The sequence below is a fragment of the Rhipicephalus microplus genome, chromosome 1, assembly GCF_043290135.1.
Source record: "Rhipicephalus microplus isolate Deutch F79 chromosome 1, USDA_Rmic, whole genome shotgun sequence".
Taxonomy (NCBI): domain Eukaryota; kingdom Metazoa; phylum Arthropoda; class Arachnida; order Ixodida; family Ixodidae; genus Rhipicephalus; species Rhipicephalus microplus.
In genome coordinates, this window is record NC_134700.1 from 188,871,559 (window position 1) to 188,882,197 (window position 10,639).

At 46.5% G+C, this 10,639-nt stretch overlaps 1 protein-coding gene across 1 annotated transcript; it reads right to left on the reverse strand.

The window, feature by feature from the left end:
* Nucleotides 1–6,813: 6,813 nt before the first annotated feature.
* On the reverse strand, nt 6,814–8,996 carry LOC119178788 (intracellular coagulation inhibitor 1-like). The gene has a single exon (XM_075888923.1). The coding sequence runs from the start codon at nt 8,686–8,688 to the stop codon at nt 7,456–7,458; it is 1,233 nt and encodes a 410-aa protein (XP_075745038.1). The 5' UTR covers nt 8,689–8,996; the 3' UTR covers nt 6,814–7,455.
* Nucleotides 8,997–10,639: the final 1,643 nt, after the last annotated feature.

Sequence of the window (10,639 nt, forward strand, 5' to 3'; positions counted from 1 at the left end):
GTCCGCGTACTTTTTCATACTACGTGTCGATGCTCTTTAACACCGATGTCTCGCATTACCGTTGCGCTACTTGACGCCTTTTGGTGTCATACCTTTCAATACGACAGTTATCAATATAGTTACAATCTATTAAGAATATTTCATAGTGAAACAGTTATGAGCTGACAAGAGCCATTGCGTCGTAGTTGTCCGCCGCCACCCGTGTCCGCAACCACTATTGCGTGAAATAAAAAAAACGAAGTAAACAAAAAAAGTCACAGCATATCCACGGAGCGAATGCTGATGAGTGGGGCGAAGCATCCGTCAGTTCGTACGTCCATCCGTGCGTCTGTCCATCTGTCCGTCCATCTAGTTAACACTCGAAGTACCGCCAACTCGCATCTTTTCATCATATATTCATCATATACAAGTACCGCCGTCCAGCGGACATTCCAAGGACTAACTGATAGGTGGCTACCTACTACTACTACTACTACTTCATGCATCGGAGACGCACGACCCACGGCTTAAGAAGCTTCGCCCCTGAAACACTGAAGACAGACTGGGTTTCGAACCCGGGTCCGCTGCGCGCCAGCACAGTAGTCTGCCACTGAGCTGCGCCGGTGCATGTAACTCCGTTGCAAACTGAAGCTAGGCAAGCTTCGGAAAAGGAATCATCTTACTGTGAGTGATAAAGTGTTTTATAACAGAAAAAAAAACAACCAAGTGTCACACAATAAAACTTGCGTATCGAATGGGTCGCCAAATACTCCAAACCTGTACAATATCGTAGGCATAATTATTCAGCGTCGTCAGCCACACGCACGTTCCAGACAGATGTGAGGCGCACAGCGATTTTTCATCTACTTTGTGCTGTATACAATTGTAAAGCTTTATATATATATATATATATATATATATATATATATATATATGTGTGTGTGTGTGTGTGTGTGTGTGTGTGTGTGTGTGTGTGTGTGTGTGTGTGTGTGTGTGTGTGTGTGTGTGTGTGTGTGTGTGTGTCACGTATGAAGCGATGGTTAATAGAAGCCGATGAAGAAGTAAGAATGGAATAAACATGGCGTATGAGCCAGGCCACGTCTCCCATTCATCATAGCGTCACACGAGTCGACAGGATCATGACCTCCTAGCCACTTCATCTGATGAGAAGACACTGATGAGACACTTCAGCAGTGTCTCATCATCGACGCAGTTCTCCACAAGACGCCCTGACCATACATCGACTACGGAATCATCTCCTGGCCGCAAACAGCGGCCATCACCATGACAGAACCATCAGCTGACCTTGACATTCCTAAGTACCCCGGATCAGCGGACGACGGACCCGTAAATGACTGGTTCAACCTATTCGAGCTCCACGCCGCCGCTGCATCCTGGTAGGAACGGCAGATGATCACCAACTTAACTGACTACATCTTTGGTGAGGCATTTAGGTTTACCTCACCTACATCTTTGAAAATGACGAGTCATGGCAAAAGATCGAAGAAGAGATGGTCACTCGTTATTGCCTACTTATTGTCACCTACTTATTGCCGACCATCTGGAGAAAACCGCACACTATTGTCAATTCCCTAAGCAGTCCTCAAGCATTCTAAAGCCCAACGTGAACCTACAACTGCCACAAGACGAAGTGGCACATGAGTTGACTTTCATGCGTGTTTTTGGAAAACCCTAACTATCAAGCGCGCCTCCCTTCTGCACGAAAGTCGGCATTTTGAAACTCCTCGCTCCAGCATAGGACGCGAGGCGTTGCTCACCGACCTGATGCTCGTAATTCTTCTTCTCGCATACGCGGTCCACCACGCGGTTTTCTATCACGCGGCTCTTCAAGCGCTCCTATCGCTCACCATTTGCATCAAAAGGATGCGGCAATCACGGTAGACGACCTGACGCTTCACGAAAATACCCTGTCAAGCCATGCTCCTTCCGCACGGGCTCATGCATCACTGTCCGGTGCATACACACTCGACAGTCGAAGCAAAACAGAAGGCTCAGGCGCATGGAACGTCGCACGCTGCCAGGCTCAAAAGCCCCTCGTAGGGAACAGCGTAGAAGAAGCTTTGAAGAGCTTTCTGCCAACTGTGAAGCATTATCTTCATTGCCTGAACTGCATGACAACAGCCCACATGCTACCAGCTGCAGACTGGACACCACATCATGTTGTCAAAAAAAAACGGCCTGATGTTCAAGAAGGGCTCCCACCGCAACACGTTCCACAGTAACATCAGAAACGCCAGCAAAAGTGTGACCAAGACTATAATGAAGATTCGATTACAACGAGCCGTATCGTTGCATTCAAATTCAGTAATCACAGTCTATGCAACCTTCACGCATTCGAGCACAGAGCAGAAGTTTACATTTCCCGTCAGGTGAAGTCGGCCATCTGCTCATGGAAAGACATCCGGGCCGTTTGTCTACGAGGCCCAACCTTCCACCTGGTTTCCCATACGCGCAAATATTGCCAATGCTTAACTCTTCGCTGCATAAAAAATTGAATACACTATTGATGACCCAGATGCATTTAATACTTCGTGCTGCAGGCGTACTTTGCACACTGACTTGGTATTCAGCTCAGCAGTTCCACAAAGACAGAAGCATTCACAATCAGCATCTTGTGAAGCAAAGTCTTCTGCAGGAGCGTCTAGTGTTCATCAATCACAAGATCGAAGCGACGTCATTCCAGTATACAACCTCACTGCCAACACTAAAAACAAAAGCGCAGGTGAGACTTCTGATGACACAAGTACACTTCAGGCAACCACCAACAATGAGCGGTTTATAAATACAGAAGATTCAATTGCACGAATCCCCCCCACATTGTCTTGCGCCAAAAACAGCTGCATTAGTTGGCGTCGTAGAAGCCTGCGGAGGAATTGCTAAGCATCCTGGCACATCATACGATCAATGTCACACCCCAAGCAAGTCGACAAAACCAAGAAACTACAACGTCAACGTACACTTTAACATTGTCAACGATGAAAGAAAACTTCATCGAAATCACTCTTAAGGCTCAAAGAACATTGCGAAAAGGCCCATCGTCGTGCATACATTTTCCACCAGAGATCAAAAATGCGCCTTCGATCAAAACATTTGTGACATCACTATAGAAAAATTTCCAAAAGCCACGAAAGCACCCCCTGTACTCGGCAGGAACACAGGCAGCGCCCAATCAACCTCGATCAACGCGCACGCAAGCTGCCTGCACGGCCTATGTATCACCCACGACGAGGAATTCGATGCCTACAATATCGGAACTGTCGATTCTGCAAGATGTTCGAACCTCGTTCGTTCTTTACAAGAATGCCAGCTGTGATTGCCCCTATCTCTACGTCCAAAGCATTTTTGGGTTATCCAGTACGCAACCACCAGCCTCGCCCACCAGAACTCCTGCGTTAACCGGACTGCTGCACTCTCCACTGAAGTCTTTGAAAGTTTACGGAACTCCCCTGGAGCATAGAACCTATTGTGAATTTTGACATTTGTGACTTTTTAACATCTCCTTGTTTACTTTTTCTTGTTCGTAATCCATGCCTTCTTTCGGGGCGAGGGGGAATCGTGTGACGTATGAAGCGATGGTTGATATATATATGTATATATATATATATATATATACATATATATATTTATATATATATATATATATATATATATATATATATATATATATATATATATATATATATATATATATATATATATATATATATATATATATATATATATATATATATATCAACCGGAGCCACTAAGTTTCAAATTAAAGTTTAACTCAACCGCTCTCACTCAAATTCAACTGAATTATTTTACCCAGAATAGCTCAAACTCGTGGCTCTATTTGGGTCGGGGAGTCTGAGGTGTCGCCCCTCAGAGCAAGGCCGGCCTTGCTCAGCTATATATATATATATATATATATATATATATATATATATATATATATATATATATATATATATATATATATATATATATATATATATATATATATATATATATATAGCTGTGACTACATAAATTGCCATTTTTCACTTTATTAACGCATTGTCACATCTGGCGATCATTCGCTCATTCGACCAATGTCACATCCCTTCGCCACCAACCCCCCTCACACGTACACAAGATTATTTGCTTCAGTTCAATTGTGCGTCTACAGCTTTCTTGGCAGAGTACGCTTCAATACAACGTTGTATATGTGTTGCTAATGACATTGAAGTTAATCATTGAGTAATCTGAGAAAAATATTTTGCCTTTAATCTCTAAAAATTATCTGCAAAAACACCGTCCTATAAAGCAAAAGGAGCGACATTTGTATGCGCAACAAAGGCCAACGCAGCACATCTCCCGTGCTTGAACGTGTACGTTATTTTCTTTACATGTTCAAGAATAACACGACCTTCACGCGTTGAAACTTAATCCTTCAGCGCGACGGTGTGCAATTTGATGATGACGCGCTGCCGTAAGCATTTTTCATTTTTTGTTTAAACACCCCCCCCCCCCCCGCTGTGGGGTTTTCCTGGCCTTTCCCAGATTGATTACACAAGTGAAACCTCATAGAGCTCGTGTAGACGAAATTCGTTGGCCACACTCCCAATCGATCACTGTCGCTGACACTTCCGCCTCCACATGGCAAAATATTCATCACGATGACTCACCGCACGTATTCATCTACGGAATTCATCAATGTCACAACGACACATCTAAACGCATCTGACAGCTATCACAGTTCGTGTATCTGATGACAAGCGCTTTTAGTAATTTGTTTCCAATTGTTTGTATACTCCATACGCAAAGAAAGGAATTACTGAAAACGTTCGTTGGAAGTAATGAAATGTGTTTCTGTCTCTACTTTTTTTTCTTTTTGTGTGTGTGGCATCCACACAGTTCTAGTACACATGTACAACTCGATTTAAGAAAGTCGTGACCACCTCTAAATTATTTAGTTTAATCAGAAAAGCTCATAACAACGGGAAAGGTTTTTTTTTTTGTCCCTTCAAAATCTACTACTGCAACACCGTGGCACCCAAAAGCTACCACGGCATTTTATTCACCGCTAAACCACGTCTGCATGTTTCAGATGTCCGCGAGGGCAGCGTGGACATAGAGCGTCCTGTTTCTACGTCATTGAGGTCAAGTGGACAGTCACGTGAAGCTGTGACAATATGCAAGTTAAGACGATTTGCAAAGACGGGGAGCTCCTATATGCAGTGACTTTTCTAGTAGGCCGACCAAGAATGTTTTGCGGAGAGGCGATAAGTTTCGTCTATCACACGAACTATGAAATATGTAAAGCAGCCCATGCATCTTAATATTCCTTCGGGACTGTTACACACCATCACTGCCCTTAGCACGATCCTGTTGTTAAGTCTGTTGATTCTGCAGCTGGGTCTACCGTGCAGCCTTCCCATAGGGCGTAACTAATGCAGCTGGACGTTTAAACGCGATAGCATTAGAGTGCTAGTTCGTAAAAAAAAAAAGTTGTGTAGAAATTAGAGATCACCACTTGTTTAGTCATATGTTGGAACAAAAGTTTCATTGAAACGGGTATCTTCATATCGATCTTTAAATGTATATAATAATATAATTATTTATCTATTTATGATACCAACGGCGCCCGCGTAAGGTATTAGCATTGGTTGGCAAAACAATTGGAGCTCACTCTTATCACTCATGAAACATAGCTCGCCTTCGGGACCTACTTGGTCTCACTCAACCGGACTCTCTCGGACTCAGACTAACTAAAATTTTACTCACTAACATTCATGACGACTCAAATGCACCAAATTCATGCTCACTTGAACTAACTCAGACACTCACTCATGGCTTCATCTGAGTCCGTTAGCGTACTATTAACTGTCTCGTCCACGGTGCCAATGCTTTTTAGCAACGATATCTCGCATAATCAGTCTTCTATTTGGAGCTTTTGATGTCGTACCTTTATATACGAGTCACCGTTAGCTACAATTCACTAAGGCCATTTATATTGAAAGTGATGTCTTACACGAGATGTTTTTAACAAGGCCTTCAATTAAAGAAAGATTTTGATCGGTCAAGCCACCTCCACGTTTTATAATTCAAGCACATTTTCTATTGATATTGAGATTTCGTGGGAGCGCTACTGTGTTAATGCGTGAGTAGACATAATTGGCATAAACCTGAGTCAACTTAAAGCTGATAGTAATACTCAAGCTGAGTCGATAGTACGAGAGGTCGGCGAAACATTGTGCACCTCACTCACACACTCATGTAATATACCTTACCCTTAGTGCTCACTCAGACTCGTATTCAAAAACGTGTTCCTCAATCGGACTCACTTAAACTCAGGACTCACTGATATTTTTCTCAGCCGTACTTACTTGAACTCAAACACAACAAAACATCACTCACCCGGACTCACTCAGAGTAAGACTCACGATTCTATCTGAGTCAGAGTGAGCCTGAGTGAGTCGACTCACGAGTACGTTTGCTGACCCATCAATTATTAGGGGTCTATTTCAGAGATGGACGACGCGCAGCTTGACTTATCTGTGCAAGGTGACTTGATATGAATTTACAATGACCTGCTCCGTATATAGGCATGTATATTATGTTGACACCTTAGTGACAGCGCGTTCGTTTGCTATCTGTGAGCCTCGTTTCCGTCGCTCCCGTGACGCTCCCGCTTTACGAAGCAGGGGCAAGTGGAACTTTAAAGTCCCTAAACTTCTCCCGCTGGCTGTACCTTACCAGCTTTTTTTCTTTTCGTCAGCAACTGTCTTCACGTCACGTTCGACACTTTGAAACTCGAAACTATGGTAAGGCTAATGAATAGGCACCAGGTATAGATAAAACAGCGTAACATCTCAGTTTTTATTCACAGCGACAACTTTCTCGGCACGCCGCAAGTACGCGCGTAGATGATAGTGATTAAAGCTTGTCGTCACTGGTTGTCACTGACCCTTCGTCCTGTCTCATCTGCCGCTTGGCAATAGGAACTTGATTCCGGCTCGCTGCTCGCCGGTGATACCCACACGTGGCTTCATCATGCGGCGTATCCTTGGTACTGTGCCAAACTTGCAGCGACGCCCGAGAAATACAAACTCACATCAAGGACAACTACGTTGGCCGCAGTACGTGCACGAAATATTCAATGTGCGCTTCTGCCAGCCAGCATTTTTAGATCTTGGAATGCATACGCAAACGGCTATGACTAACAGCCACGCAGGGCTCGTAAAAATTCCTGCGCCTTCGGAAGTCGGCGTCAGCGAAAGCGCGATTATTCGTAAACACCTTGCGCCTCGTGTGGAACGTTGAAACACAAGCGGCAAACGACAAGCACGCGCCGAAGATGCAAATCATGGGTTTTTTTTAAGATTCGTTGAGCTGGTCTGTATGCGCAAAATTTGCTAACAAACTGCTAGATCTCAACTCGTGCACTTAAAAGTCACAGTTTCTTTTTTCTTTTCTCAGACACTTTGTCCTTCACACACGCTGAAGGCGTCCCAGGAAGAGCAGCGTCTGGGTCCTCACGTCTTCGATAAAGAAAAGGAAGGGATGATCAGCCTTGAACTCGACCTCGCCTCCGGGCGTCTTGGAGTGACGTACGATGCCGGATGAGAGCGCCACGGCTTCGGTGCCTTTCTCGTCCACGTCGAGGAGGGCCTTGTGCAAAACTTCGTCGAGGGCGAGCGGCCGCTTCGACGACACGCCCGTCAGGTTGGCGTCCCTCGCGCTGAAAACGTCGCGCACTCCGAGCGACTGCAGGGCTCCCTTGAGACTGTAGGCCTGTTGCAGCTTGAACTTAGGGAGCCACACATCCACTTTGCGAGGCAGTGCCGACGCCAGAGGTTGGCGTGCCGCTTCAAGGCTGAACTTACGCTCGAGCTCTGCCAGTCCGTCTTTGCGCCTCGGGAGCACGATGACCAGGTCGACGCGGTCGCCGACGTACGGAAGCTCGAGAATGTGCGCGTCCAGGGACTCACTGAGCGCGTAGACGAACTCGCCTTTCTGGCGCATCATCGGCACTGGAACAGCGCGAGAGCCGCCCTCGTTGAAGAACTCGCCGGTAATGGTGTCCTCCGTCTTGAAAGGAGTCTGCCACAGACCCTTGAAATACACGGCATTCAGAACGAGCATGGGTGCCGATGGTGGTAGAGGCCTTTCGATGATCTCGGGGATGCGGTCCTCGGTCATGTCGCGCACCCACGCGTTGACGTCGTCGGCGGCTTCGCGGGCGTTGTTGGCAAAGTTGGCCGAGTAGACGCCCGAGGCGAAGTGCTTCTCCAGGTCGCGCTTGTAGCGCTCGAATATGGGCAGACCTGCAGCCAAGAACACGGCACTGGCGATACGCAGCTCGTATCCCTTCTCCGCATTGAGGTCTTTGAACAGCTCGCCAAATCCAGCTGCCAGGTCATCGTCGTCGCCACTGCTAATCAGCCGGTTGGAGTCGGTGCCTCCGGCTAGCGCTGCGTTGATCTGCTGCCGCGTTCGACCCCTGGCGCCAAGCTGCACCATGCCCAGAATGGCAGCCACGCTGACGGGAGACAGAAAGATGTTGCTGTCCTTGGGGTCAGTCTCGGCCACCTTGCGGTAGAGGACCATTCCCAATTCGTTGGTGGCACGACTGACGGCTTCGGGCGCCGAGACGACAGTCGCCGGCACCACGGCTAGCCAGATGATCGTAACGATCAAGCTTACGGAAGGCCTCTTGTCCATGAGGGCTGTCGAACGAGTTGCCCTGTAGCGGTAAAGCGCGCGCAACTGCGGAGTACGCGAGAGAATCTAGTGGCGCGCCGGGCCTTCCCTGAGATCCGTGCGGACGGGTCGGTTGCGGAAGAGTTTATGGTCCCCGAGACGCGGTGAACCAAGGCCAGCTTCTCAAGCTTGCGCAAGGGCTCCACCCCACCCCCTCTCTCTCGCGACGACGTCTGTGCCTTTTGCGTCAAGCGCAGAGCCCTGCGTTGTGGCGCCTTGCAACGGAGCGTGCTGGCGGCTCTGCTTGGTTTCCCCGCAGCACCTCCACCCCGTCCCTTTCCCACCCTCGCTCCCGCCGGAACCGGCTCACACGAGTGACGTTGAAGCCATAAAAAGAAGTACCTAAACGTATCCTCTTTCGCCATTAGTCTTTCTTTTTACACCAATGTTGCCATGATCCTTCTTTTGAAATGCTCGAACGCTCTGCATCGTGTCGGTCGTGTCGTCTCGCGCGGTAAGCAACACACGGCGTCGCGTGGCCGTCGCGCGCTGATAAAACACTCAAAGTGCGAAGATGAATGACGCGGGGAGCACTCGTTGATAGATGGGTGTCCTGGGGGTGTGTTGTTTTGAAGCCAACCGCTATCACATCAGAGTATGACGCGGCGGCTTCCGCCGGAATTGCATAGTTAAGTGGACCCGGCGTCACTTGTTCTATATTTGCGTAATGCCGCTTTGCTCGTCGGGGTGTCATCGCCCTCACTCTTCCGACACACTTATCCGGGGCGGGCCGCAAAAGCATAATGCGGTAGATAAGCATATACGACTAAAGTCCTCATTAACTACAGGAAAAACGTAGCTTCATACGCTTACGGTTCTGTGAGTAATGATACATGATCATCACTTCTCACTGCGTATCGATACCGTAAAATTCCGATTCTCACCCGAAAACAATTTTGGTATTTCAGCAATACATTCTTAAAACCTCTTCTTATCTTGGTCTTCAAGTTAAAGAACCCCAGGTGGTCCAAATTTCCAGAGCCCTCCACTACGGCCTCTCTCATAATCATATGGTGGTTTTGGGACTTTAAACCCCACATAATATTATTATTGAAATACATGTATCGTCGATACTGCCAAGCAAAGATCATATATGTCGTGGCTGTGAAGTGAAAAAGGAACTTTTAGAGTGGTCAGAAGTCCGAGAGGAGCCACGATAGGGTAGAACCTCAATCAAGGATTGTCTTGCCATTGTTGAGCGAGTAGAAGCAGTTAATTTTGACGAAACAAGGTCACCCATGGAGAGAGTGATGGTGGAGGTTGGCCTAAGTTTCGGAACTGCAGGGAGGAGCCGCAGGTGCATGAAGTGTCTGCACACTCGGTAGCTCGCTTGTTTAAGCTCCTTGAAGAGTGAGCTTCCCACGACTTGTCCGAGAAGTATTGAACACTGTTGAAGCGGAAGCATTCGCTGTTGCCACCCTGCGTTTAGACTATGAACCTTTCAATCACCCTCTTTATTTAGTTTATCTTGCACGAAGCGACTTCGTCGTCTGCCAATATTTAAAAAAAAACTTTTCGTGTTCAGAGACGATGGCATTTTCGAAGTGGAACGATTGGTTTCGTGCAAGGCAGAGGACTTCTAAAGGATGGGCTTCAAACAGGTGAAGAAACAGTGGAAAAAATGTCAGTTCACAGGGTGATTACGTTGAGAAGAACGTATTCTGCCCACTATATATATATATATATATATATATATATATATATATATATATATATATATATATATATATATATATATATATATATATATATATAATGTGTGAGTTGTACTGTGGATTGTCAGTGCACGTTAAAGAACACCAGACGGTCTGAAATTGTAGAGCCCACCGCTACGCGGTGCTCCCAACATATGATGGTCGAGGCACGCAAGAGCCCTCAAATTATTATTATTAATCTTCTGAGTGCCAAGTGC

What these genes read in the sequence shown, in the direction of transcription:
- LOC119178788 (XM_075888923.1), bottom strand. Translation starts at nt 8,688, where the DNA reads ATGGACAAGAGGCCTTCCGTAAGCTTGATCGTTACGATCATCTGGCTA.